The sequence below is a fragment of the Drosophila erecta genome, unplaced genomic scaffold (assembly GCF_003286155.1).
Source record: "Drosophila erecta strain 14021-0224.00,06,07 unplaced genomic scaffold, DereRS2 tig00000000-arrow-pilon, whole genome shotgun sequence".
Lineage (NCBI taxonomy): Eukaryota > Metazoa > Arthropoda > Insecta > Diptera > Drosophilidae > Drosophila > Drosophila erecta.
In genome coordinates this window covers 1327039-1354113 of record NW_020825194.1, presented here as the reverse complement: position 1 = coordinate 1354113, position 27075 = coordinate 1327039, and the positions used below count along the sequence as shown (strand labels likewise).

The following is a 27075-nucleotide window of genomic DNA, read 5'->3' as shown; positions in this document are numbered from 1 at the left end:
TTTAATGGCAGAAACTGAAAGTTTGAACACTTCGTAATTACAAAGTCATACAAAATTGTTATTTAATCTATTTTAAAACCTAATTTGTTTGTATATTCCTTATTTTTTTTTTGCCTGCGCATAAATTAAACTATTGCCATGAAAATTGCATAATCCGCTGCAGAACCAATTGATAATTCCTGGTTTCACTAGATTCCCTCGCAGATGAGGCTGGATTAAGGCTGAAAAACTTTTGAAATAATTAAAAAATAGTTTCGTCTTGGGCTTGGGCCCGCTGCAGCCAGAAACTGTGGAACTAAGTGCATATAGCATATAGTCGTATATATAGAAAGCAAAAGTTGGCGCTCCAAGCGAAAGAGATCGAAACTGGTAAAACGACTTGGTAACACGACCGCGATACCAATACTCGCCCAAAGTTGACTTATTGGAGCACTTAGCTCGATTCTTGTTATTGTTACGCCGACTTGGCCGACTTGTTGTTGCCGTTAACGTTAATAGTACCAACACAATTACATACCTTGGAGTGCCTAGGCGGAGTCGATCGGCGATCCAGCGATCCAAGGTTCCCGCTCGGACTATAAAAAGCTTGGGCGGCGCTGTTGCGGAAGGCAGTTAACTCCACAAATCCGTTGCCGTCGGTCCCATTTCCCAATTAACCGACTTGTAAGCGTAAAGGCGCGTGTGAATCCCCCTCAAGAAGCCGAGAGAATTGTGTGCAGTTTACGCTTGACAAGGATATTCAAAACTTCCCCACGCCAAAATGTTCAGATTTGTGAGTTGTGCTTTATTCAAGGGTGTTCGAACAATTTAAAAGCTATTAAGAGTAAATTAATCAACCTATCGGACAAAAGTGTCAAATAAAAACGGGATTTTCTTGAGTATAAATAAAATAGTGAAAGCATCTGACTAGCAAACTCTTACGTTATATTACGTTAAGTGATAATGGTTCAGATTAATGATTAGTAGCACATAAATGCCTGAATTAAAATAGGATTGCAATAATAATTTTGAATTCTTAACAGCTTGCACTGACCACCTTGGTGGCCCTGGCTTCCAGCCAGCACTATCACCAGGATCCCAAAACGGCGGCGATCATCAGCGAGCAGCGTTACCTCTCCGGAGATGGAAAATTCGGAGCCGCCTACGAGCAGGAGGATGGCATCAACTTCAAGGAGGAGACGGATGCCGATGGAACACGTCATGGCAGATACAGCTATCTGGATCCCACGGGCGAGAGGCGTACCATTTCGTACACAGCTGGCAAAAATGGGTAAGCAAATGATATAGGACCAATGCCCGAGCTCGTATTAATGTATTGGTATTCATCCCGAAACAGCTTCCAAGCTTCTGGAGATCACTTGCCCCAGGCACCACCTGCTCCACCACAGCCCGTGCCCACAGCGGGATATCAGCCACAGCAGCAGTACCAGCCGCAGCAGTACCAGCCGCAACAGTACCAGGCTCCTGCTCCCCAGCCTCAGTCCACTTTCCGCAGCAACGACTACGGAGATGATGGCTCCTACGATCCCCGCTACAACGATCCCTCCTTCGGCCAGAACCAGCAGACCTACCAGCAGCCCGCTCCTCAGCCGCAGTACCGTCCTGCCCCCCAGCCCGCCTACATCCCACAGCCCGTGCAGCCGCAGCAGCAGTACCAGCCCCAGTATCAGCAGCCACAGCGCCAGCAGGAGTACTACACCACCACCACCCCCAACCCACACCGCTTTTCGCCCCCCGGAAAACTGTCCCTGAACCGCACGCCCGATGGCTTCACGTACTCCTTCAACAAGGTCTAAGCCCCACTATTCCCCCCACTCAGACATTATGCATCTTCTTCATTAGGAACCCTCTTTTCGTTTCCAACTTTCCCTATCACAACTAGAAGCCCTACTCTTTTCTTGACTCCATCAAACTCTCGTGTGATATGTTTAAGAGCAATTGTATCGTACTTCCTATTTGCGTACTGTTTGTTAGTAATTTATAATCCTACACAGAGAAAATTAATCGCTGCTACCCAAGGGGTATTGCTGACTTAAATTACAAAATATATTCAAAATGTCATATGTATACTTTTGAAATATAAAAAAACTTAAGAAATTTCGGCATTTTTCTCTGTGACTTTTCCATTGAACTTTAATCTTTCCATTTTAGTCTTCCCAAGAAAGGCGAAGTCAATAAACTTCGATGATGTTGAAAAATATAAAGTATAAAGTTAATTTAGAAACTATGGTAATTTGGGCCTTGGGACGTCTGAGCAATTTGTACTATAAATGTGTAAAAGCAATATATGAAGGAAACCAAGTTCGTGTCCTGCAGTCTTTTGTTTTTTCGGCCAGCGGCTGCTTATTTAATTTCCAGCAGATTTATCTAAACACCTCGGGTGGTGAACGCCCACTAAATGCGGCATTACACAACCGACTTTCGTACATGCAAAACTAGTTTCGAGTTTCTGTTACGATTCTATGCGGCCAACAAGGAAAGACCTCAAACGGGTTTTGCTCATTTGACAGTAATCTTGGCCAATTGTGCAAAATTCCAATGAAAATGAAATCAGCCTGGTGTGCTGTTGCAGGCTAAGCCGGAAAACCATGTGCAAGTGGGGGTGGCACCAGTTCATTAGGGGATTGGGGCTCTAAGTCAATTCCCAGTGGTATTGCGAACCGTCAGGCTTCAGTTGCGTTAGTGCAACTTAATTACATCCAAATATTTTGAATATTTTATGCACAATCGAACGCAAGAATGCCAGCTAATTTGCCATTTCCTCTCACCTGTTGAGTTCTCAACATATGTGTCTTATAATTTACAACTTAATTCGAATTGCTACTTTATTATTTGTTTCCACCTATACTTCAGAACTGATAAGTTCGTTTTAGACTTGACTAATTTATTTATTCATTCAAGATCTCTCAAAATCCTTTCCATTTCGACTTAATTATTATAGTACCTGTTTTTTTAAGTCTGATTATGAGTTTATTATTTTATAAGTACATAACAACAAAATTTTAAAATATATTAGATGATAGCATTTTATTGGGATTTTATTTTTGGCACGCTTAGGTACTATTAACATTTTTCCCTCTGTACTTTCACATCGATTGGTTGGCATTCTTTTTCACCACCGACAACGATTACATTAACAATATTAGCAACACTTTTCAGAGCTTAGCTTTCAAGGTCAGATTTGTTGTGGACTCGAGAGTCCGGCTCGGAGTTTGGATTTTTGCTTTGGTTGGCTTGGGGTCTGGCTTCTGTTGAAACTGCTCAGTCAATTAAGAAAATCAATTCGGTTTTGTTTTTTCAGCTTATTGTTTTTTTATGATTTCTTCTCCGCGTGCCTTTGTGCACCCACTTTTGCGGCAATCGCAATCGATTGAATTGGCTTGCTCAATTGCGGATTTTCGTTCGGATTTGCGAAAGAGGTAAGAGTCGAGAATTTGCCTGGGATCGGAACAGGTGTCTCATGGGTGTGTTGCTTCCAGTGGGTTCTTTATAGTCTATTTTTATGAATAACACAAGTTTATGATTGACTGCGTTTTTTTTTTTAAATAGCAAACGCCGCCAGATTGTGTCGAGAAATGCGAAGCTCCACTTATGGGGATAAGGGTGTGACGAACGCAGCATCCAATTAAATTGATGAGTAATGAATATATTTAACTAATGTGAGTGAATGAAAACTTGAAGACAATCATTAAATAGAAAGCTTATTTACAATTGTTTCCAATTGTTGCCACGCCCAAAAACCGCCAAAAACTGTCACGCCCACACTTTTTTTAAATGTTCAATTTTTTTTAACCTTTCTGAATGCACTTAAATGAGGAATTCTCCTCATCAAATGGTAGATAGCCGGGAGTGGTAGATTTAATGGTAGATTTAGCTGAGACTTCAACCGACAACTTCATTAAAAAACCGCTAGAGACCGCCACCATTCCAACTTAAAAAATGTTGATTAAGCCAGTTTGGAAAAATATTTATGTTTAACACCTTCTATAAATAGAATTTGACACTACATTGTTAAAGGTGCAAACGAACTCTAAATTTAATTATATTATAATATTACTTATACCCACATCCATCCAGCACGATAAAGAAACTCATTAGAAAATCATTTAAAGTAAATGGTCTTTTATTACTTATAAATACACTGTACAACAAGACTACTATAGGTATTTATAAACGATATTTAAATTAACGATTAAGTCAGGACTTAGTAATCCCTCTCACACATTGATGACCAGTGCTGTGGATCGGTATTTCCTCTTGGGTTTGATGATGGTCTTGGGTGGTCGGTTATGATCTCCACTTGGAGGACGCCGGCGGGATCGAGATCCCTTTGGCGGAGAAGATGGTAGGTGATCAATGTACTTGTTGCGCAGGTGTCCAGGCCCCGAAAAGTTGGGGGGATAGGCTTCAAAATCCTCGATCTCGAGGTCTGGCCGGGATTCGCGCTCCTGTTCCTGCGCCTGGGCCTTGAAGAACTTTTGCAGCTTCGGATTGCTTAAAAGCTGAACTTTGATGGCCTCGTCGAGCAGCTTCTGCTGATCCTCCAGGTAGGCCTCTATTTGTTTCTTGGACGCCACGCTCTTGTACCGATCGTGGTTTTTTGGTCGGTGCACTGGGACCACCTCGTAGTCATCGTGCTCGGGCTCATAAACACTATATGAATTGCTGCTGGAGGCGACGGTTGCCTTTGGAGGTGGCACTAGATGGAAGGGATCGGCTTCCGAATCGTATTGCACTGGAGTCCACTTCGATCTCTTCGGAGGAGGTCCGACATCCTCTCCAGATCCAATATGCACATCGGATCCATAACCGGAGGGCTTGTGAATATCGGATCCATAACCGGATGCCTTGTATGGAATGGCTGTCACGTATTTTGGTTGCTTCTGATAACCGGAGCTGGACTTCTTGGGCACTGTTATGGGATGCTGGACGCGGATTTGGGTGCCAATCGTGTACTCCCGACTGTCCTGAACGGAGGACTCTCCTGAATATTCGGCGGAGTTGTAGCGTTGTTCGCCGGAGTAGTCCTCATCCTCCTGCTACATTTTAGAGGAACATTTTATTATTTTGAGTCGTCACTACGAGTATTATTTGATATCTCATATGCTATCCCAACTCACCGATCCGTAGGGTCTGTAGTGGCCCTTCTTGGGATACTTTTTGCTCAGTGGCCGGTGCTTGCTCTCATTTGTTTGCAGATCGGCTCGGAGGTAACCAGCAGGTCCTATTCTCACGGGTCCTGGCAGAGAGCCCGGTCCGTGCCCAGATCCTGAACCCACTGCACTGAAGTAGTTCCTCCGATAGTAGGATCTCGGCGGTCTCAGCCCCGAAGTGACCGTCACTAACAGCACTGCCGCAGCCAAGAACTAAGGATACATTATCCATTTAAGTCTAATTGTGGATCTAGGATTGCGGGTGTAACAGCTTACATTACAGCACACTTTCATTTTGGGTGGCGGCTTTTTCGGGGTATTACTTCTTGTGAAACCTCTCTTCAACGGTATTAGCCACCAGCGGGGCCCCAACGAAACTGAAAGTTCGGCCAACGGACGCAACAGTTTTATGCCAGCTTCCTCGAACCTGCTGCAACATGTTTTGCAATGGCAATCGCAATTGAAACCTGCCAGGTGAGCTAGTCAGTAGCAGATCGAAATTTGCGCTTCACGCATGGACTTACTACTCACAACATGGAGTAAAAAAGAGCGCAAAGTGAGGCATCATTTGCATTTCCACTAGGAAATAGAGCGCCAACTTATCGGATGGGGCAGGGGGCATAAATAAAATGTTTCTTTATGGCCGTAATTACACATAACGATGGCCATTTACTTCTCCGAAGTTGTAACTGTGGAGGGGCTTAGCTTGTGGTCTGTGACTTAATAGGAAAGTAGCAAATTGGATATGCGAAAAGTGCGGCAATAAAGTTAATGGGCAAAGATTGATGGCTTTTTGAGTAAATATAAAGGTAACCAAAAGAAGTGCGGTTTTTATCGAGAGTACTAAACTTACAATTGGGGATTGACCATATAAGTCTTTAAAAGTGTTTCAGCTTCTGCTCAAGAAATGTAAAAATATTATCCCACTTGGTTCAGCACTTAAGAGGTTCAGCAATGGAACATGATAATATATCCACAATATACAATATAATTGCACTTTAAGCCAGCAGTTTTTCAATGTGCATAAGGTCGAGCGGCACGAGCCAGCCACCCACTGAAAAGCAGAAGAACCACCTAACTTATCGACTTTTTGAAATCAGTTTTGCGCAAACGGGTTTCCACGAGTATTACCCAATAAACGCTGCACTTTTCTTCTCTTCGCTTTTGGCCCGAAGTTCAGGTTCAGCCGGGGCCAAGTCGAGCCAGGAAATGTTAGCCAGCTGGCGCTGCTTTTTGGCCCGTTTCGCCTTCTTTGCCGGCACGCTTGGACTACTTTCTATCGGCCAGGATGCGCGATCGAAATGCGGAAGATGTATGCCGCATGGACGTACATGAGCGGAGGCAGTTTGTCTTGTCCCGGAGTTGGTGGACGTGGATGTGGAAATGGAAATGGAAGTGGGCAAAGAAATGGTTAGAGACATGACAGTGGATATGGACAGGGACTTGCGTAACATTTCACCACGCTTCATTTGCACAATTATTTTGCACGCCTATCTTGTCTCCCTCCGGATTTTGAATTGAGTTCCCCTGGCAGCTGCAGATTGGCGGCAATTAAGGCGATGCCTTAATTAAATCCCCGGCTAATGCCGCCCGATTGAAGCCCCATGGCATATGATGGATAATTGCAGCACTTGCTGCAATTTGCTGGCTGGACAAGGTCAAGCTCAAGTGCAACACGCGTGACAATCGGTTGCAACTTCGCATAATTTACCGCTTCCTTGTGGACAGGCTCAGAAAACCGACCAGTCGCGATTTAAACTGGCACTTGGACTTAAACTTGACTGCGAGCTGGTTGCATTTCCGCCGGCACTTAACAATGCCACCGAAATGGCTCTTTCTTTCTGAAAGTTTTGTGAAAGGAGCTAGGGGCAGGGACCTGCGAATGGACACCGAAATGGACCTGGGCTGGCCAGGTGAGCTGCCCAGAGCAACGGACTTGATTGCCAGACCAGCAAATTGCTGGGAATTTGAATGAGCCGATAGAGGATTGAGGAAAGCCGCTCGAAAGGGTGCCTTGAATTCCATTAGTTCGGCTTTTCAAAGCCCCGATTTGCGCCGCGTATAGATCAATTCATAACATTTCGAAACAGATTACAGGTCTATCAGTGTAATTGAGGTATCAATAAGCTTTTATGCCCATGCTCGTTATTCGATTCCAGCCTTTCCAGGTTCAATGTGCGCCTGCTTTCGCTTACCTTTCAGCACCACTTTTATTTTGGCCATAAGTTCCTTAATTAGTTCCGAATGAAATGATCTAGTTGCCATGTACAATTTTCCATGCCCATAGTGGGCTTAAGGCTCAATCGAATGTTTGCCCATACGACATTTATTTGGTTATATATAGGTATCAGTTTATTAGCATATCTCTACTATTATAATTATAGATTATTCTGCGTTGGCTTTAAAAGCTAAATTAATACATACAGCATCGCTCACAAGTTAGTCAAGATCAAGGTTTGTTTATGTATATTCAACCGCTCAGAAATCACAAAAGCCGACTCATTCATTCGCATGTGGGTGAGTTCGAAGATTTGTAGGTGATCGTAAAAGTAAAAACTAAAAATGGTTGAAACGCTGCTGCTGTCGCATCAGCTTGCTGCGGATGTGGCTGTTGTGCTGCAGATGTTGTCGCTGCTTCTGCTGCACAGAGAAATACTTGCAACACTATTTCATCCTCATGATTGTCAATTCGCATTTGACACAATTCTTGTACAATGGCTGCCTTACTTTACGCACTCAATGCTGCAACGCTTCAGCTTCCTCCTCTTGATTTCGAACTCGACTGCATTTCTCCCTGTGTAGCTGCACCAAGTGCACATGCGAATGGGAGCTCTCAGTCCGGCAGACCCACGCTCACTCTCTGCCCCGCTGAGCTGCGCCGCGCCTGCGCAGTCGACGGCGACTGCGACGCCGTGCCGCCCACCATCAAAGCGTCGCCGCTGAAGCAGAGGCTGCTGCGCAGGTGTTTGCGGGGGTCAGAGGGCACGGGGGGCACGGGGGGCTCCTCATCGATGGTGTGCGTGTGTGCCACTCCGGATTGTTTGGTCTGTGGCATTTTTGGCAAGATTTTCCTGCCCCTGCCGTTGGCCTCATAATTATTGCTGTTATTTAATGGCTTGGTCCGACTGGTTTCCATAAAAGAGCGTTGCTGCTGCTGCTGGTGCTGGCGACTTCCTGTCGGCATATTTCGCTGCTGACGGGGGCGACTTTCGTAGGTGTGCTCCTCTCGATCCTCCCGATCTTCGCGATCCTCGCGATCCTCGCGATCCTCCCGAGCCTCCCGATCGTCGTAGTAGGCGTACTCTGCAGCCTCCTCGTTGTAGGTCACATGCTTTTTGGGCAGCCCGGGACTCCTGGTTAGCTGCAATCTTCGGACTCGACTTTCCACGTGCTCGTAGGGATCCTGCTCCTGTGCCGCCTGCTTGAGTATCCGTTTGGGCAGGGGCAGTGGACGCGGCCGCCGCCACTCGGGACTGTCGTTGAGAGGCTTCTTGGTGACCTTGGGTTCCAGCTCCACGCTGAAACTGCGCACATTTCTTTTGACCTGCAGCTTGGGACTGTTCTTGGAGTTCAGCTCCACTTCGCGCTTGTCATTGAAGTCCATTTGGGGTCGCCTGGCATTATTTTGGGTCAGCTTATCTGCTTCGTTCACGTAATCGTAGAATTGGATCTTGGAGCTGTAAGCCTGCTGGCGACGACTGTTAGTGCTGGTGTTCTCAGTTTTGCTATCCGATTCCTGGGGTCTCACTTCAGTTAGCTTTGGGGTTATTTCCCTGCGTAAGCCCCTTGCCGCGGAAGGCTTATTAGCAGGATTGGACTGCAGATTATCGTAGAACTGTATGGATGAGCTGGCGAACTCCTTGTGAAACATTCGCCGTGTGTCCACTTCAGCGGATGCATTGTGATTGGAGGCAATCCCATCCACAGGCTTCTCCAGTTGCTGGCTGTTTCTCCGCTTTGCCCGGGTTTCCACCGCGGAATCCGCTCGGGAATCGTCTGGCCAGAAGAAGTGGGACTCCTGGCGATTGCACACCTTCACCGCCTGGCGCTCCACCATTTTGGGCGGCAGGCCCGTGTAGAATTTTCCGTTCAGCATGATCGCCCAATCTTCGCCGGATTGGTGGTCAACTCAACTGATCCGATACTGATCCGCAAACCGACTGACACAAAAAGAATCCGGCGGAGGCCGAGAGCACATCAAATGGCTGAGATGTTGGCGTCGCCATCGGCGTTGTCATTTGTCGTAGGCGTTCGTTTTCGTTTTCGAGTTCGAGTTTGCTCAGGTGATCAACCAGGGCCCAGACTAATTTGCGATTCTTGCGAAAACAACTCGAGAAGTGAGTAAAAACGAGGCCCTCTGTGTTCTTGAACCTCTAGATACTCTTACCATTGAATATATGCAGTTTAATGACATTTTAATATTGCAGTTTTCAGCACGCAAACAGTGCAGTGCATTTACTGCAGGCAGTTTGGAAAATGTCACACATGTAGGTTTCGGATTCGGATTCTCACAAGATTTGTAAAAATACATTATACCCTTTCGCAAACTCTTCGAGTGACTTGTCTTACTAACAACAAAGATAAACAGCATTTCGAGGCAACAATTTATTTGCTGCCAGTGCAGCGTGGACGTTGGCAGCGCAGTCGACTGCGCAGCGGCAGAGACGAGTTTCCATCTAAGGTCAAATCACGGCATTTTTCACTTTTGGAACGAAAAGTTGATTTTCGTGAGCTCAGCGTTGACCAAATGTTTTGGTTTTTACTTCGCTTTTGGCCAGAACGCCGCCAAAGTTGGCCAGCCAAGAATAATAAACGACAACAGCTGCCAATTATTGGCCGCTTTAATGGCTTCACTTCGTACTTTTGGCCGCAAGTGCGTGTCACTTGAATGATGCTCAGAACGGCCGACACTGCGTATACGTAATATCACATGGCCTAAGTTTGAGAAAAAGCTGAAGAAAACTTCGGAAAAGAAGCCAAGCCCCCATTAAAACATACTAGTGTTTATTTAATTAAATTAAATTTATTTTCTCTTGATCTTTACATGGTTTGCCATTGGAATCGAGTGGGGAGATGTGTGGGGAGCTTTGCTGATGGACACTACTACTGCTACGTTTGTTTCCATTATTCATTTCATTTGGTTTACCTCCCAGGTTGCGTTTTAGTCGAAGACGTAATTGGAGTACGTAATAAGCTTAATGTACAAACAATGCCATAGAAACACATACAATATCATACACATTCGGTTTGCATACGGGTCTATGTGGGGATACTACTTTGGAGGGTCTGCGTCTGAAACTGCGTCGAAGTGGCATATCCATATATCTCAGTGGTGGCTGCTTATGTAGATGGGTACTATATACGTTCTGCGGGGGGATATGTTAGGTTGCTTAGACTACGTTTGATTTTGAGTTGACTTCGCTGACGGGGGATCTACACGTATGCTTTATAACCTGACATTTACAAACTTTGCTCTTGCTGGGTAGTGTTGTTAAACATATACTTAGGGTTGCTCTCGGCTGCTTAAGACTTTATTTACAATTCGTATTTATAGCTGGTAGGCTAGGCAGTACGCCTGCTCTTCGCTGGTGCTTACTGCTGCTGTTGCTGCTGCGGTTGCGGCTGCTGCTGCTGCTGCTGCGGCTGCTGCTGCTGCTGCGGAGGCAGCAGTTGCATCGGCGACATCACTATTATGTTGGTGGCTCCTCCGGCTGCGTGGCCATAGTCCAGGGGCTTCTGCATCGCCTCCACATCCAGATCCGGGGCCCGGGTGATCACGCAGTACTGGTTCCCATTGTACGTGACAATGGGCATGCCGTGCTGCATGTTGCTGGCGTGCTCGCTCAGCTGGGCCTGCATGTAGGTGGCGGCCGTCGGCGAATTGGCAATGATGTGCGACACCGGCACCGACACCTGGATTCGCAGGGAAAGGGGTAAATGGAAGGGTAACACAATACAGAATACGGCGGAAATGGTGAGTTTTTGTTGGTGTTCAATGTTGCTGTTGGCTGTTGGTGTTGCTTGTGGGTTCAGTTCATTTGGTCTGTTAATAGGTAGTTACTTCTTGGCTTTGGTTGTTGCCGTTGTGGTTGCTACTACTATTGTTATTGTACATTGGCGCACTGGTCTGTTGCTGCTGCTGCTGCTGCTGCTGTTGCTGCTGCTGCTGTTGCTGCAGATGTTGCTGGTGTTTTCTGGCTGCCTTCTTTCCGTGGGCCACGTGTTGCTGCTGCTGCTGCTGTTGCTGTTGGTGCTGCTGCTGTTGCGGATGTTGCTGCGGCTGCTGCTGCTGTTGCTGCTGGTGCTGCTGCTGCTGCTGGTGGCTGGCATTGAGTATCATCTGGTTTTGAATGATTATCTTCTGCTTTCGTGCCTGGGCCTCCATCTGAATTTGGTTTTGATTAGCATCCATTTGGTAGTTGCGACTGTTGTTGCTGGTGGTGGTCTTAGCAATGACTCCTGCCGCCGCTGCTGCTGGCTTTGTTGACTCTGCGACTAGCCGTTCCGGCTGTCAATACTATAGGTCCGGGGAAGAGAAGAGGTAAAGGGTTAAATCCACTCCAGCAATCGCAATCGCAATCTCTCCTTGGCTCAACTTTCGCCAGGAGTGTCTACCGACATCTTCTCACCTCCAGATGACTCTTGGCGTGAATGGACCACTCGTCCCGACTCGAGAACATCCTGCCGCACAGCTCGCACGTCCAGGACAACTGCTGCTGATGGTGCGGTATGATGATACCGGGAATCGACGTCGGCGCTCCCTGAGCGGATTGCACTATTATGTTCTGGGCGGCCACCTGGACGGCCTGCTGCTGCAGCTGCAGCTCCAGGCTCTGCTTGTTGTCCTCCGGCGGCGGATCCGGCTGCTCCTTCTTCTTCACCATGTTGTTCAATCGCTTTCCGAGTGGCGCAATGTTCGTCGGCGTCACGTGCTTGAACTTGTTCATGTGGATCACCAGCTTGTCCCGCCTTGCGAACGCCTTATTGCACACCTGGAATGGAGGATTCGGAAGCGAGGGTTAGATATTGCTTGCGGCTAGTGGTGCGGGGCTCGAGGGCAGCTTATACTTCACAAATATAGGGCTTCTCGCCGGTGTGGATGCGCATGTGGATGGTCAGCTTGTCCTTGCGGGCGAGTCCTTTGCCGCAGACCGTGCACTCGAACGCCTTGTTGGTGGCTGTGAACACGTTAAGTTGGTTGATTCAAATCAAGAATTTCCCACTTTCGGAAACTTTTGGCACTCACACTTTGAGGGATTTGTCTTGCGCACCCCCGAGGACGCCTGTTGCACCTGTTGCAGGGCCTTGAGTCGACTGGCGGGGTGCATGGAGCCCCCCTCGACATAGGGCTCTGTGAAGGGTATGAGGTTGGGCTTGGGTATGTTGTAGGTCAGTTGCTCGGCCGCCGACCAGGTTCCCAGGCTCTGCAGCACCCGCACGCCGCCCTCGAATCCCATTCCGTCGTCCGGAACTGTGAAGGTGCTCTCCCCCGCCGCCGCAGCTGCCACACTGGAGGAACTGATCTGCGGCACCTTGATGGTTGCCGCATAGTGCTGCTGCTGCTGCTGTTGTTGCTGCTGCTGTTGCTGCTGCTGTTGCTGCTGCTGCTGCTGTTGCTGCTGCTGCATGTTGCCGTTGTTCTGGCTGTTGTTGTTGTTGTTGGCCGTGGGGGAGTTCTGTTGCTGGGACGTCTGCTGCTGCTTGAACTGGATGGCCGCCTGGGCCATCTGCTGCTGCACCGCCATGTGCGCCTCGAGATATGCGTTCTTCTGGGCAACCGTCATCTTATCCATGTTAACGGCGCCGATCTGTCCAAGAAACAAGAAATATTTAATAAGCTGCAAATTTAATGGTAATACCAATTAAGCTAGATAAATCAAGTGATCCCTTGTCCCGCAGATGCATCGAACAACAGTCAACGTACGCCACATATTGTATAGTATTACTATCGACTTATGCCTTTGAACTCGCTTCGTTTTGGATAATCACCGAATTGGCACCCAGATGCTTTTGTTAGTACGCTAATACATGAATTAACATTGGTATTTTTATGGAGGGTATTGGAATCACCGCTAGCCCTTTCATACATATGTCTTATCGACAATGCCACCCCTAACTGTAAATTGTGGGGGTGCTTGTGCGAGTGTTGCGAAATTTCGCTGCCGTCGACGGAGACGTCGGCTGCGGCAGCGGCAGTGGCAGTGGCAGCCACCCCCTTTGCGGAAAAGCACTCGACTCGATTCACTTCGGCCTGCCCTTGCGCAAAAATTTGTGACTTGAGCTTTTCCCAGCCCAACTTTCGGATTGTTGGATTGTTGGATTGCCACCCCCTTGTGGTTGTGTGTGTATGCCGGCCGCTTCTTCCTCTTCCGTTTTTTCGGGCTTCCTCTTCTGCTTCTTCTGCCTTTTTCATTTTTGGGCCCGAGGTTTGAGGCTTTTCCGTGTCTGCCCGGATTTATTTTCAAGCGCGCTATGACTTAGCCCCAACATTTGAGTTTGTGGTTTTCCCACCTTTTTGCGCCGACACTGCACTCTATCACTTTTCTATTTTTGGACATTTCGCTGGGGTTTCTGAGCCAGCTTTGGACACCTTACAGCACTTCCCTAACCCACCACCGCCCCTTTTCTTCCGCCACTGACAGTGGCCAGTGACATTTCCACATGCATTTTCACTGCCAGTTGGTGGGGCTTTTCTCTGGACTTTCTCATGTTTTTCCGTATTTGCTTGCGTTTTCCGCTTACCACACTTGAAAATCAATACGAGAATGGTCGCTGCTTTCCGATTTTCCGCTTTTCCTCGACGCGAATTCGGTGGAAATGCTGAGCCGCCAAGGATTCGCCGTCGTCTACTTCCCAGTGCCTATTGTTTGTGTATGTATATTGCGAAACCGAAACCGATTCACTTCTCTGCCACTTTTTTGACTCGACGTCGACTCAAAAGCTCTGCGCCCTCACACCCCCTGAATTATTATTATTTTGAGTAATTATTTGTTATTTTTGGAAGGCCGCAGGACGCCGTACGCGGATGTAGGATGCGAGCAGAGCGAAGGCAGCCAGATACCGACTGTCGAATTGCTTTTGCTTTTGCTTTTTCCACAAAAATCGGAAGCGGTACGCTAAGCAAGGCGAAAAGCGTTGCATACCTCACGGCGTCCAAGCGCGGAGAGCTTTTGCTCTCTCTTTTCTCCACTTCTCTCCGAGCGCACATATACATTCGCAGCAATAAGTGCTGGCCACGCACAGTGGTAAGGGGCTATCTAAAATATGTCAAATTGTTCTACAAAGCTTATATATTTACAAAAAAACATGTATAGAAAATTTATTTTTTATTTCCAGCTAAACATGTATTTTTCTTTATCTTACACAAAGTCTGAGGATCAACGGAATTAGCTTCAGATTTCTTAGCAAATTTTAAGTAAGTCTTAGCAAAAGTTTTAGAATTCTAGAGATGTGATATACTGATTTAATAATCGTTTATGAAAAACATACTTGATTTTAGCCTGCTCGATGCGGAAGTATTACTTGGCTTCGCTTCTAAAAGCACCACCCAAACCTAAATTACCCTTTTAATCAATGTAAATCGTTAGAAGCCAAATAATCCAGGCAAAATCTATTGTTTTTGTTTAATTGGGTTAATTGCAGCCACTGCAGGGCACTTTGCCCCGCGAAAAAGTGTGCCACATGCAACGCACACTTCTGCACCGAAAGTTGGCCCATAAATTTAATTTGATTTCATTGTTTGTTTTAATTTTCAACGTTTTTTTTTGTATTGGACACTTGAAAGGGGCGAAAAAACTTTGCCATTTGGCCAGCGGCAAGTTGGAGGCTAAAAAGCTGTTGCTCCTGTTGATTTTCCTGCCGTGTGGGATGCACTTTCTAGGGGCAAATAAAAAAACTGCAGGACCAGCATTTTGAACCCTCCTCCAAAAATTCTGCGAGTGCGCAATTGCCAGTTTAAGGTGGTTCAACGGGTGCAATGGTTGGTGATGCAAAATTGCGCGCATTTTAGTCCATTTTTTTCAATGCTTCTACAAACAAATTATAGGGCAACAGGTGTACTAGAGAACCGAACTTATTCCCCTGGTGGAGCTTCCTCTGCGGGAGCTTCTGCTGCCTGAGCAGGTTCTTCAGCCACTGGAGGGGCTTCAGGCGCAGGAGCAGCCTCTGGAGCAGGAGGAGCTGCTTCCGGAGCGTGAGCAGCTTCACCTGGCTCCGCGGCAGCAGTGTCACCCGCTTCAGACTCCTCATCTTCAGCTGGTGGCGGTGGAGCCTCATGAACACTTCGGTCTGACTCCGCATCCGAACTCCCATCCTCCCCTTCCTGTTCCTCCTCCAGGTCCCGCAGGTCCTCCTTGGAGTCCTGTTCCTCCGCCTCCGGTTGGACTTCCTCGTAGACAATAACCTCCTTCCACAAGATCTCCTCGTCCACACAAACTGGCTCCTCGTCATGGGGCTCCACGCGCTTATTGAGATCCAGTTCCTCAAGACAGGGCTCAGATCTTTCGAAGCCTCCGCAGGTGACACAGGAAGACGATGAGAGCTGCATTGAGGAATGCGGGGATGTGGTGGACAAGGGTGCACTGCTGCTTTGGGTTTTCTTGACTCGCGGCTGCACTCCCCGCGCACTCGGCATCGGTGCATAGGTCATGGTGGTCTGCTGCGATTTGTCCTGGATTGCGACATCCGGCCGCTGCTGGCACTGGTTGCTGATTTCGGGCATCTTTGGATTGCTGCGCACCAGGTAATCGGACAAACGCACCTTCCAGTTCTCCTGGCTGCAGTCTAGGTTCTGCATTATGTCGTAGATCTCCTCGAGCAGCGGCTTCAGCATCGGCCTATTGCAGAAGTTATTGTGGTCGAACATTTGATGGGGCTCATGAATATCTGAAAATTGAGACATTGATTTTTCTCTTTTGCATCTTTGTTCTGCTACTTACAGTTGGGAAAAATGAAGTTTATCTCGCGGGCCACACTGTAGCTGTTCTTGGTAACATGGATATTGCGTTCCAGGTCCGATGCCGAACCACTAAAGGTTCAATTTTACCTGAAGAATTAACAAATTCATTTGAAAGCACTCACAAATAGCAAATCATGATGTTGAGCAGCTCCTGCACTGCATTTTCCTTGGTAACTATGAAGGCCTCGGAAACACCCTTCGAAAGCAGAATAACCTCCAGCATGAAACCCTTTTCATCGGCATAATCAGCATAGAACTCGGCGGCAGTCTCTGGCGAAAAGGCAATCCTTCGATTACCCTGAAGCTGGAAGCCCTCAGCCAGCAACTTCAAGAGCACCGGACGCCGCTTGTGCAGATAGTCCGGCTTAATGATAAACAGGGAGTTCTCAAACATATCAGCTAGAAAATAGATACTGTTCCAAGGGGAATGGGAAATTTTCAATAATGTGCTACGCTACTCTGTCGGTTTAAGTTTTCTTTATGATTTATAAGATCAATGTTCGTATTTTACACAGTTTGCTTGATATCTTAAACTACACACACTGCTCAACTGACTTCGGACAGATGGGGATATCGATACAAAGTTTGCGGCTCGTGGATTTCGCTAATTTTTATATTGAAATTACGTTTAGGGTGCTGCTTAGTGTTAGTGTTAGTTTAGTTAAGTTTAACTTTTTTCAGCCGGTGTTTGAGTGCGTTTATAAAATCAGTTTCATCACAAATTTACCTAACAAATTTAGAGCCAAAAACCGAGATACAAAACGAAGAGTAAGTAATTATGTTTCATTTACAATAAATCGTTATAGAATGTAAACAGATGTATGTAAAGGTATATGCATATATAAAGCGTGGGATTGGGTCCCTACTCCTTCTAATCCTTCGCGACTTGTTCGCACATCACAACGCATCACTTAGGCTGTTGGAGAGATAGTAAATTAATGAATGTATTGTTGGGGTTCTTTAAACCTTTAGTTTACCCGAAATTCTAGCAAAGGCCAGCGAAGACTTCTCGCTATCGAAACACTTGCCAATCTCGGCGCAAATATGCGACTGATCAACATAGGGTCGTTTGGCCAAGTTCTTAATGCTATTGCCATAGATGGAGATCATCTCGGAGCACTGCAACACAATCGATAGATACATATATGTAACATTTAAGAATTCAGGTTACTTACAATTTTGTAGTACTTGGCTGGCAAGTTCTCGCATCCCACCGATGTCATCTGCAGGGCTGTCACTTCGGTGTCGTCATCTTTCTTCTCTCGCAGGAAGGGCAAAAGAGCCTGGGTGACTCCATGGCACACACCACACTCCACAACCTCATCGGTGACGGCCACGCTGAAGCAGAGCTGCAGTTTCTGGCACACCTCCTTAGGCGGCACGTCGCTCAGCAGTTTCAGGACCGCCGCGGCATATCCATCGACGAAGCTGTCGCACTGTTTGCGCACCGTGGCTGGCAGATGTTTGCATACTGCCTCAATCGCCTGCTTAATGGCGTCCTGTTCGGTCTTGTTCTTAAGATCGGCATCCAGCTTGGTCATGATGAACTCGCAAAGGGCGCAGCTGGGCGGCTCCTTGATGCTAGAAAGCTTGTTGTCCTGTTGCGGCAGAGCAACCACGACGTACTTCAAAGCCTCATCAACTTCCACTGTATTACAAAAATGTAATTCATTAGTATAAACCAGTACATATCGGAGCGGTAGTTCTAAATACTCACAATCATCCAGGACGCACATTCCCAACTCCGCGCAGATAAGCTTAGGATCCATTTCCTTTAGCAGCAGATCGGCGATTTTATCGCCGTACTTGTCGATAACCTTGTGGCATTTACCGTTCATTGGCTTCCTCATCCGGTCGCAAGACTCTTCCAGGATATGCTTGATGCTGTCCCTGGTGGGGTGCTTGCCCATACGCTTCTCCAAGGTCTTAACCAACTCCTCGCAGATCAGGCAGTTGGGTGCGGCGCTGAATCCTGGGTCGTAGGCCAACTGAGGGGGCAGCTCTTCCAGGGACTCAATGTCATTGAAGCTAATTTCCTCACTGCTGGACTTGTCCTCACCATCGACATCGTCGTACAGCGAAATGGCCAAGTCGCTGAGAGCGTCAGTGGTCTTCGTGCAGAGCTTCAGTTGCACGCAGATCTCCTGCGGCTTGAAATCTGTGATTAGCATGTCGACCAGCTCATTGGAATAGGTGTTTACGAAGTCAACGCACTCGTCCTTTAGCTCGTTGGGCAGATGGGTACAAAGGCCAGATAGGACCTTCTTGATGTTATCCTTGGACTTATTGTCGCGGATCTTCATCTGGGCCTGCTCAACGGCAAAGAGACACAGAGAGCAAGTAGGGGAATCCTGTTCATCGCTGAATGGCAAGGGATTGAACACTTCGACATCGTCCTTCTTTGGCAGATTCTTCGGGCACATCTGCATAAGAGGGCACACGTCACGCGGATTCAGTCCTTGGACGAGCAGAGCAATCACAGCATCACCATACATCTCCACAAAGTTTCGGCATTGACCGGCAACTCCCGAGGGCAGTTTGGTGCAGATGTTCTCCACGGTGTGCTTGATCTCGTCATCCGTGGACGGGGTAGCCAGAGTCTCCTGAATGAAGTGCAGCATGTACTCACAGAGGGTGCACAGTTCTCCACCCTCGACCAGTGCTCCGGGGTTAGCTGCACCCATAAGGTGATCAATAGGCAGCTGCATGTCCAGGATCTCTTGCTGGCTGAACTTCGGCTCACTGGCGCCCAGTTGCTTCTTCTCGTGCTTCTCCAGCTTCTCGATGGTGATCTTCACCTGAGCCGGCTCAACAACAGGCAGCAGCGGCATAATGGGGACATCCTTCATCGATGAGGCGGAGTTCTTCTGGCAAATGCCGATCATGCAGCAGGCTCCATTGGCATCTAACTTGTTGACTAGAGTCTCGTAGATCACATGGTAGTATTGGTCGACAATGCTAAGGCACTCGTCTTTGAATCCCTTTGACTGCTTGCAGAATCCATCCATAACTTGCTTGAACTCCGTTTCCGTGGTGTTTGCCACCAAGACGTCGCGCAGGTGCTTCACCAGCTGCTCGCATAGTTCGCAGGGAATATCATCGCCGGCATCCAAAGCAACCAGGGCTTCTTGCGGTTGTTTTTCCTCCTCATGCTGGTGATATCTGGAGGCGCACACTCCGGACACGTGGCACACGGCATCCGTGGTCAAATGCTTGCTGACATGGTCGTAGATATCATTGAAATAGGTGAGTACGATGTTGGCACAGGCATCTGAAAGACTGGATAGCGATCTGCACATATGAAGCATCGTTTCCACCATGTCATCGCGATCGGTGGCCGCAAATTTCGAGTGCATCAGGCGGGAAAGCAGGTTGCAGTTGCCGCAGGAAAGTTGATTTGGCTGCATGGCCAACTCGGTCTCCTCGGAGCTGTCATCCTCATCCTGGACGGTTCCATCAAGGGCCGCCTGAAAGCCATTCTTGAGCATTTCATCAATGCGAGCACTGTTGCAAAGTCCGGCCACAGAGCAAACTTGCTGAGGATTGAATGGGAAAATTTTAACATCAGTAAGAGGATGACGAGGAAGTATTGTAGAGGTGAAAACTCACATCTGGATTCATTTGGGAGGCCAGGGCCTCGACCAACTCGGGCAGGAAGTCATCGGCCACCTTGATGCACTCCTTCTGGACTGGCTTGATCGGAATCAGCTTGCAGGAGCCCTCGAAGACCTCCTTCAGTTCCTCCTCTGTCTCGTTGCTCTTTAGCTGATCGCGGGCCTGAGTTACCATGTCCTTGCATATCTTGCAGATGGAATCGGTGTCCACGGGCACGTTCTGGGTCTCCCAAACGGTTTGGATACAATGGCGGGTTGCAGCGCATTCCTTGGAGTTGCTGGGAAGGAAAGAGATGTGATGTAAGCAAACCCTCTTTGGTGTGAAGATTAACCCATAAGAATAAGCACCCCAGTCGGATTGTAAGCTGATTGTGCGGAATGCCGCTGTTCGGATCAAATGACCCGCATTTGTAATCGGATGGCCAAGTCGAAATCGACGAGTCAGCAAAGACCAGAGTCCACTAAAAAGGGAGTAGTCTATTCTCTTGAATAATGCACCCGCAGCCCACAAGATTATGTTGGGTTTTGAATGGATACAAAGAAGCCACGAGCAACGCCAGTTTTAATTAGTACTTTAAGGGACATTAAAAAAACATCATAGCACATATGGGGAAGAAATCAAAACTTATAGGTCCCATCTTAGGTAAAAGACCTCCTAAATTGCTTATCAAACTCTGATACTTAGAAGAAAATTTTACCCAATTTAATGGAAAGTAACCCATATATTTGTTTAATATAAATCGACTTATTTGATTCGAACAGAAAGTGCTAATTTCTATTATTATGAAGAGACGTTTGTGGTGGAAACATCAGAAATACCAAACAAAAGCGTCTAAAAAGCAAAAAAACAGCAATGATAAGCACGGAAATAAACAGTATATATGTATGTATATATCTGGACATATCTACGTATATATTAATCACTTGAGTGCGCATTCACAAATATTTTTTTTTTAATTTTCAGCAGCAATGGCGACGTTTTTAATTTTTGAGGCTCTGCAGTTTTTCGCCGTTAATTGAGAAACAAAGAAACGGTTTAGAGCCAGAAATGGCTGATTTTCCTGGCCATTTAAAAATAAATCAATCAATAAACAAAGGAATTACGACCAGCGATAAGCGATGGGCGCTTAACAAATGTTGTCAGTTGCCTATTAATTGTTTTTACTTTAATAATGATGCAGCCTGTGTAAAGGCTAGGTTTGTAAGTTGATCTTAGTGTTACATGTGTACAGTGTAGCTTCTGTAAAGTGACCCTATATGGCCGCAATGAAACACCAATCCGTTGAGGAATGAGTGGAGTAGAGCTCAGATAAGGAGTTTCAAGTGCGGGTCACTGTGACTGGTTGCAGAATTTATTAGGTTGCACTTATGGATGTTGCCCTGTACTCATCATACGCCTGTGTGATTACTCAGAATCCGTTGATAAGGAACAACTGTTGCCGCTTGCAGCACATTAACAATGATAAATAAAATAAAGCAATCAAGTGGTTTGTTTGGCGGAGTGCGGAATGCCAAAAGGGAGAGGGAACTGTTTCCGAATGATCCGCTTTTTGCGATTAGTCATGCCAATGATCGGTCGTTTAAGTTTTGCCCCTACGAGCACATAACTCTGTCGTCTAAAATGTTTCGACTGGCTGTTGCGAGTACTGTTAATTTGATTAGAGCGAATGTGAGGACAAAGGAAATGCAGAAATATGGAAGGAAATGTAAAAGCAGAGAGCGAAACGTACACTTACACCCGGAGAAAATAGCACTTGCATAAAATCTCGAATATTAAAAGTAAATGGGAAGAAATCTCTAGCAAAAAGGGGACGCAATTAGAGCGGCGCTAGTGTTAAGTTTGCAATGACAGGGGTTATCGGCGAATAGAGCTACAATATGGAGCACAGTGATTCGATTCTCGATTCGGGTGATAGTCTTATCGGCAGAGAACAAAAACAGAACTGCAAACAATGAACGAATGAGGCGGAAAAATAATGCCGTGATATGGAGGGGGTTAAGAGAGGTTAACTTTTGCAGTGTTTGGTGAGCAAGCGATTTATGCGATTTATCCCGTTTATCCGATTTTCCCGTTTATCATGGTGCCCGCTTTTCCGCACTCACCTGAAATTTCCGCACCAGTAGGAAGGTCCCCAGGTGCACTTGCTGACGCCCAAAAGGGGCGTGGCAGCGGCGAAGGCGCCTGCAAGAAACCAAACAAACAAAGAGAGGAACAGTTGAGGAAAAGCGGAACAGAGTGCACAGTGCAAATACGCAATAAGCAATGACTAAACTATTATGGTTCCCTTTTGTTGTCGCTTTTCGCTATCGCACTCACCGAAGGCGCAGCACAGTGCCAAAACGGCCAAAAGGCCTGCTCTCTCCATGTTCCCGGTTTTAACTGTACTTCCTAAATGTGGCGGAGCGAGTCCTCAATTTGCGCTTACGAGTTTATTTCTGAACGAAAGACTGAAGTGCAATTGCAACGAAGTTGGGTAAATTTTTTATTTGTCTGTAGTGTGGCCGCCGTCTGTTCTGTCGAATATATACCGCAACTCGGTAGTGGTGTGGCCAGCCAGTTTTAGTTGACTTCGTTTGAGGTTTTAGGAAGTGCTCGTGGAGCAAGACTTGGATAATGCTTTTAGCAAAAAGCCAACGCACTGTAAAGTTAGCAGTCTGAGCCACCATGGACTCGAACCAGGCGCTGTTAATAACAGAGCGCTGCATTTCTGGGATGCCTTGCTATAAGCCATAAAAACACCCGAAGAAGCCATCATAAAATGGGGTCAGCTAATCATTAAACTCAAAATGGCCCAATAAACATTTAAGCAACACCAAAAGGAACTATTAGTTTTGGTTCAGCTTTTTTCAGGGTGTTAAGTACTTAATACCGAGACATTGTCCTTCAAATAATAGCACAACTTCAATTATCAAAGAAGGAAATTATTGCACCTAAGCTCGTACCAATTTATTAAATTACCCACTCACTTAGCGAGCGAAGGCTTCGCCACCCGCAAATGCCTCAAAACGTATGTATCTACAATCGATTACAATCCGCAGATTTAATTACATACTGCCGCGGCGAAACTATGACAATAACCATCAGCGATGTTCTTGAACTTAGCGCGGTTATTAGTACGCCCCTTTTTGCCCAGCCCCATCGCTTAACCCCCTTTGGCCAACTGTGCGACTGGAACTAGCAGGCACATGATTAAATTCTATTGTAATTGCGGGTTAATTGATGCGAGCCTGCCCAGATGTAAAGCTCGCAGGCATAAATGTTGGGGGAATGCATCTCACTCGTAATTGGCGGCAGACAGATTTTTCTCGCGATGCCTATCGGCATGTAATTCTCGATTTTAGGTGCGTATCAAGATCTGTGTGAGAATCATCTGAAGATACTTCGTTTGAAAAGAATGCCAGACACATTCTCATAGCGATTGAAAGTCGAGGTCACCTGGTGGTCGACCGTAAGTCTGTAAGTTTGTTTGGCCAACGAAATGCCAAATGCAAGCCAAGCGCCGATCTGGCCAATACGGCCATAACTTGGCTATATCTGTGTCAAAACCAACGATTTGGCTGTTCAGGGGCTTAGAAGGAAACCTGAAACCTGTCGTGTTGGCCGTGGATTGCAACGCCTGCCGTGCATTTCGGTTCTTTGGCGAAGCTTAACCCGCTAAAATCTAGCTGAAGTATGATATAGTGCCAGATATTGTGGAAATAACAAACTGTGGTATAATCAACAGTATTGTGCTGGATATTAGTACTGATTGTAAAGCTTATGTGACCCTAAGCCAGGCACTATTGGGGTAGTAGCGGGTTAATTGCAGCCAGACACTGCACTTGACACTTGAAGTCTGGCAACGAGACTGATATTATGGCAATTGAGTGGACCGCCAAAGAACAATCAAGTTCAACAGCGAAGGAAATTCGGGCAATTAACACGCTTATAAGTAAAGCCGTAAATCATTAGAGTAACATTTCATTTTGGAGTTTCAAGAGCGAGATAATTTTCTGCTTTTTATTCGCTTTTAATGTCTTTCATAAATTTTGTCTTTTAGGATTTTGTCTTTGAATTAAAACCAAAATTGTAACCGGACAAAGTACAAAGTACTTTCCTCTACCCCAAACTACCTCAGTCGAAAATGCACTGCGGAAAGAATTAAAAGCATCCACGAAAGTGAAATTTCCGGCAGTTCACACGCTGGCAGATAAAATCAAGGGTCGAGATATTTTGTTGCGTGACCCGCGGAGAGATTGTTAACAACTCTAATTGCCGCGATTGCAAAGTGCGTCACATAAGGCCCGTCTAATGGCTAATTGTTTTATGGCCACTTGAGCTGACCTCTTGGCCAATTTCCCTTTCCCTACCCATGAAATCCGTCCAAAGCGCCAGCTACTTCGGGTTAGTAAGTATGCGAGCTCGGAGAACGGAGCTCACTAACTACTGCCTCACCATCCGGAAATGAACTTGACCTTATCGAGGGGCTAAAAGACCGCTAGCCAAAGCCACATGCGAGCTAATCAATTCAGCCGCAACTGCTGGCCATAATTTGTGAGTCAAATCTTCAAATACTGTCTATAATGGCTATAAACGAACGAAACTCCCCACCAATAACGAAGCAGAAACAGTTCAAGTTGAAGATCTACAACTCTTTTATAACTGACTTTGCGCGAAGGCTTCTCGACTTCTTCTCTTCTTTGGCACGTAGTCCGTCCAGCATCCAGATCAAGTTCAGGTATGGATTTCAGCATACAGATGGCAGAAGTAACCCAGCTAGAAGCATTAAGCCTCGGAAACTTTGACCCATTGAACTGCTTGGCGTGAGACTCAGCTCATGATTTGTTTACTGAAAACCAAACACGTTTGGCACGCTTATTTCGCTTATTCGATAAAAAGTGAATAAACGGCACACTCACGTAGGGATTCGAACTACCGTTAAGCGGCCATTATTATGTAAAAGTGAATAAATTAGGCATCCCGATTGGGAAGTGTAATGAAGTATCTATCTTCTAGGTATGGGCTACTTTAACTCTAATGTTAATTTAGTAATTAGGCGTAGAATTTATTGTTCAGTTCGGGACGGCGCGAACGCCATTCCCGGCTACCAAAAATAGCACGCACGAGTTATTCACATTAGGAATAATCGCAGAGGTCAACTCAGCCGGGGTGCAATGGCCAAGTCTCACTCCGGAGGAACCGCCTTCGTGATCACGGTTGACCTCTACGCCAGGTAAGTATGCTCTTCGCCGCTCGACTGCAGGGTTTCCACGAGTAAACTGCCAGAACCTGTTGGGAATTGCAGTGCGTTCTGGACAGAAACTACCCTCAAATCCTTGCAGTGACGTTTTACTCTGCACTTGTGTGTGCCAAGCAAATCACATATTCTTAACTGCCAACAGTATTGCAAGAAAACTGACTGTTAGTTTGATATTAAGCACTTACTTATAGTAGTACTGCACCAATGATGGTCATCCATTTCCAGCCTTCTTTTCACGGCTTCCTGCACTTCCTAAAACTTGACTAAGCAGGAAGATGAATGAATACCAGTCGTATCGCATGGTGCCCTTGATCTTGAAAATAGTAGAGGACGGCCGGCCCTCCGCATAGTTTTATTCAAGATGCCCACCGCCTATTAGCACAGACATGCGAGATGGTCGGCTTTCGGATTCGGATTCGGATGCAAATCAGTCATGGATCGACTGCACGTAGGCAAATTATCATCGACATAGTCCAGTAGAAAACCGAAAGCCCCATCAAAGCAAAAAGAGCATCACAACAGCCGCTGTCGAGGGGGAAGCCCCCGAGATACTTGAGTCTTTAAGAGTGATGTTCTCTGTGGAATTGCATGTCTATATAAAGTAAACAGAAATACGCAGAATTAGATGATAAAATGGTTAAATGAAAACAGAAGTGGTTTTGAGCAGTGACTTGGCGCTTTTTCCCCCGCGAAGCTGTTAATTCTTATTTAATTAAAGAACGAGTCGCTCGGCGGTTTCTTCCACTTCCTAGATATTATTTTCAGTCTCCGGGTTTCGTAATCACTCGGCTTCCTAGCCCATAAGTCGATTGTAATGCGCCATCGATTTTCACAGAAATTTGTTACAAAAGCGTTTTGTTATGTGGCCTCTGTGACCTTTCGACTGAACTCTTCGAAAGGCTGCGTATTTCGATATGCAAAAGTATGTTTAAATTTCTAATTGGGGACTTCAGGTCCGGTTCTATAATACATACATGTATTTGCCGCGCTAAAGAAAGGTATTTTATTTCTGGGATTATGTCACAATCTCTGGAGTGGCCGGGAGCTCCCCTTAAGTTTTTAATTAAGCATCTTTAATACAAGGTTCTATGGACTTCATGAAAACAGGTTCCTTGGCTTACAAAGTAGAAAAAAAATAAAAACGAAACCCAAGACGCAGACGAAATAATATTAATATTGTTAGCTAGGAACCCAAAACGAGTTACGCTGGTTCCAACTCGATCTTCATCAATAAGAACGGGCACGAGTTTGGATGGTGATGGACACAAGGGAACTTCCTCCTAACCTTGGGTTACATTTAACATGCGGCAGACAATCGATCTCGATCTCGATCTCCACCTCGAGCTGTCGCTAATTGTCCAAGAATCTTCTGACTCACGAAGGTTGCTGTCTACCCAAAACTTCGGTGCCTGAAACCCTCGAATCAAACGCTCCCATTATTAAGTGTCTACTAGCGGACATGACAGTGCGTTTAAGCTCGTTTTAATTGCACTCTTATAATGAGATCCGAACCTGCAGTTAATGAGCGATCGTAGAATCGAGCGGCGTTATCCCAGCACCAACCTTCTTGCAAAAAGCTAGCCAAGGCTGTCTGGCTATGTCTGGGCGGAACTCAACCTCCGATCCAATCCTATAACTTTCAATAGACTTCAAAAAGGGTTGACAAGTAAACGCCCCTCTTCGCCGACTGAATATGATGAGATCTTTCAGCTTGCGAAGTTTGCCATTCAGGCACAAGGGCGAGATACAAAAGCGCTTAGTAAGAAATGATGCGAATCCATGGATTGGATAGACGAAGATTTGCTGCTCTAACCAATTCAATTTGCGATATAACAAATTCAAATTGCTTTTGTGGCATTTCAGCGCAGCAAGAAGAGGTTCTACTGGTAATTTCGTAATATTTCAGACTAGTTGTTTTGCGATAAATAAAAGAACAGATTTAGTTCAAGTTTAATTTATATAGCTTTTGAGACCACCACGAATTTGCATAGAAACACGTTTAGCAAATATCTGCATTCGAAAACAGGTATAATGAAATAATACATTTCCCCTTCGGCACAGCTTTCTTCAGCATTGACAAACTACGAGTTGGAATTGAAATGCCCTAGTGG

At 46.2% G+C, this 27075-nt stretch overlaps 6 protein-coding genes and 1 non-coding gene across 8 annotated transcripts; 1 reads left to right on the top strand and 6 right to left on the bottom strand.

Moving 5' to 3' along the window:
* Positions 1–597: 597 nt before the first annotated feature.
* On the top strand, positions 598–2098 carry LOC6555126 (pupal cuticle protein Edg-78E). Its single transcript, XM_001981109.3, has 3 exons — positions 598–772; positions 1023–1270; positions 1337–2098. Exons 1-3 carry the CDS (start codon positions 761–763, stop codon positions 1794–1796), a joined length of 720 nt encoding a protein of 239 aa, XP_001981145.1. The 5' UTR covers positions 598–760; the 3' UTR covers positions 1797–2098.
* A 2007-nt stretch (positions 2099–4105) lies between these two features.
* LOC6555125 lies at positions 4106–5553 on the bottom strand. The gene is made up of 3 exons (XM_001981108.3): positions 5430–5553; positions 5121–5366; positions 4106–5039 (listed from the first exon to the last, which is right to left on the bottom strand). Exons 1-3 carry the CDS (start codon positions 5445–5447, stop codon positions 4218–4220), a joined length of 1086 nt encoding a protein of 361 aa, XP_001981144.1. The 5' UTR covers positions 5448–5553; the 3' UTR covers positions 4106–4217.
* A 1919-nt stretch (positions 5554–7472) lies between these two features.
* LOC6555124 lies at positions 7473–9321 on the bottom strand. Its single transcript, XM_001981107.3, has one exon. It carries the CDS (start codon positions 9247–9249, stop codon positions 7987–7989), a length of 1263 nt encoding a protein of 420 aa, XP_001981143.1. The 5' UTR covers positions 9250–9321; the 3' UTR covers positions 7473–7986.
* Positions 9322–10259: 938 nt separating this feature from the next.
* On the bottom strand, positions 10260–14468 carry LOC6555123 (mediator of RNA polymerase II transcription subunit 15). Of its 2 annotated transcripts, XM_026983713.1 has the most exons (6): positions 13896–14468; positions 12400–12961; positions 12222–12331; positions 11783–12145; positions 11215–11661; positions 10260–11066 (listed from the first exon to the last, which is right to left on the bottom strand). In XM_026983713.1, exons 2-6 carry the CDS (start codon positions 12944–12946, stop codon positions 10746–10748), a joined length of 1788 nt encoding a protein of 595 aa, XP_026839514.1. In that variant the 5' UTR covers positions 12947–12961; positions 13896–14468; the 3' UTR covers positions 10260–10745. The 2 variants fall into 2 exon arrangements, with proteins under 2 accessions (XP_026839514.1, XP_015009155.1); XM_015153669.2 differs by lacking the exon at positions 10260–11066 and having other exon boundaries at positions 11589–11670; positions 13896–14460.
* Positions 14469–14490: 22 nt separating this feature from the next.
* LOC6554970 (fibrous sheath CABYR-binding protein) lies at positions 14491–16613 on the bottom strand. Its single transcript, XM_001981105.3, has 3 exons — positions 16233–16613; positions 16091–16179; positions 14491–16037 (listed from the first exon to the last, which is right to left on the bottom strand). The coding sequence occupies exons 1-3, from the start codon at positions 16502–16504 to the stop codon at positions 15226–15228; spliced, it is 1173 nt and encodes a 390-aa protein (XP_001981141.1). The 5' UTR covers positions 16505–16613; the 3' UTR covers positions 14491–15225.
* LOC6554969 lies at positions 16573–22292 on the bottom strand. The gene is made up of 7 exons (XM_001981104.3): positions 22042–22292; positions 21828–21906; positions 19720–20002; positions 17828–19646; positions 17286–17758; positions 17088–17229; positions 16573–17026 (listed from the first exon to the last, which is right to left on the bottom strand). Exons 1-7 carry the CDS (start codon positions 22088–22090, stop codon positions 17022–17024), a joined length of 2850 nt encoding a protein of 949 aa, XP_001981140.1. The 5' UTR covers positions 22091–22292; the 3' UTR covers positions 16573–17021.
* Positions 22293–24780: 2488 nt separating this feature from the next.
* Positions 24781–24945, bottom strand: LOC6554968. The gene has a single exon (XR_046858.2). It is a non-coding gene; the product is annotated as a U1 spliceosomal RNA (small nuclear RNA).
* Between the last annotated feature and the right edge of the window lie 2130 nt (positions 24946–27075).

What these genes read in the sequence shown, in the direction of transcription:
- LOC6554969 (XM_001981104.3), bottom strand. Translation starts at nt 22,090, where the DNA reads ATGGAGAGAGCAGGCCTTTTGGCCGTTTTGGCACTGTGCTGCGCCTTC. An exon ending in GGCACTGTGCTGCGCCTTCG is followed by an intron (nt 21,907 to 22,041) that starts GTGAGTGCGATA and finishes GGTTTCTTGCAG; the next exon opens with GCGCCTTCGCCGCTGCCACG. An exon ending in CCTCCCAAATGAATCCAGAT is followed by an intron (nt 19,647 to 19,719) that starts GTGAGTTTTCAC and finishes TTCAATCCTCAG; the next exon opens with CAAGTTTGCTCTGTGGCCGG.
- LOC6555124 (XM_001981107.3), bottom strand. Translation starts at nt 9,249, where the DNA reads ATGCTGAACGGAAAATTCTACACGGGCCTGCCGCCCAAAATGGTGGAG.
- LOC6554970 (XM_001981105.3), bottom strand. Translation starts at nt 16,504, where the DNA reads ATGTTTGAGAACTCCCTGTTTATCATTAAGCCGGACTATCTGCACAAG. An exon ending in AACATCATGATTTGCTATTT is followed by an intron (nt 16,180 to 16,232) that starts GTGAGTGCTTTC and finishes TTGAACCTTTAG; the next exon opens with TGGTTCGGCATCGGACCTGG. An exon ending in AAACTTCATTTTTCCCAACT is followed by an intron (nt 16,038 to 16,090) that starts GTAAGTAGCAGA and finishes CTCAATTTTCAG; the next exon opens with ATATTCATGAGCCCCATCAA.
- LOC6555123 (XM_026983713.1), bottom strand. Translation starts at nt 12,946, where the DNA reads ATGGATAAGATGACGGTTGCCCAGAAGAACGCATATCTCGAGGCGCAC. An exon ending in ACGCCAAGAGTCATCTGGAG is followed by an intron (nt 11,662 to 11,782) that starts GTGAGAAGATGT and finishes TAGTATTGACAG; the next exon opens with CCGGAACGGCTAGTCGCAGA. An exon ending in GCAACAACCAAAGCCAAGAA is followed by an intron (nt 11,067 to 11,214) that starts GTAACTACCTAT and finishes CTGCGAATCCAG; the next exon opens with GTGTCGGTGCCGGTGTCGCA.
- LOC6555125 (XM_001981108.3), bottom strand. An exon ending in ACTACAGACCCTACGGATCG is followed by an intron (nt 5,040 to 5,120) that starts GTGAGTTGGGAT and finishes TCTAAAATGTAG; the next exon opens with CAGGAGGATGAGGACTACTC.
- LOC6555126 (XM_001981109.3), top strand. An exon ending in TACACAGCTGGCAAAAATGG is followed by an intron (nt 1,271 to 1,336) that starts GTAAGCAAATGA and finishes ATCCCGAAACAG; the next exon opens with CTTCCAAGCTTCTGGAGATC.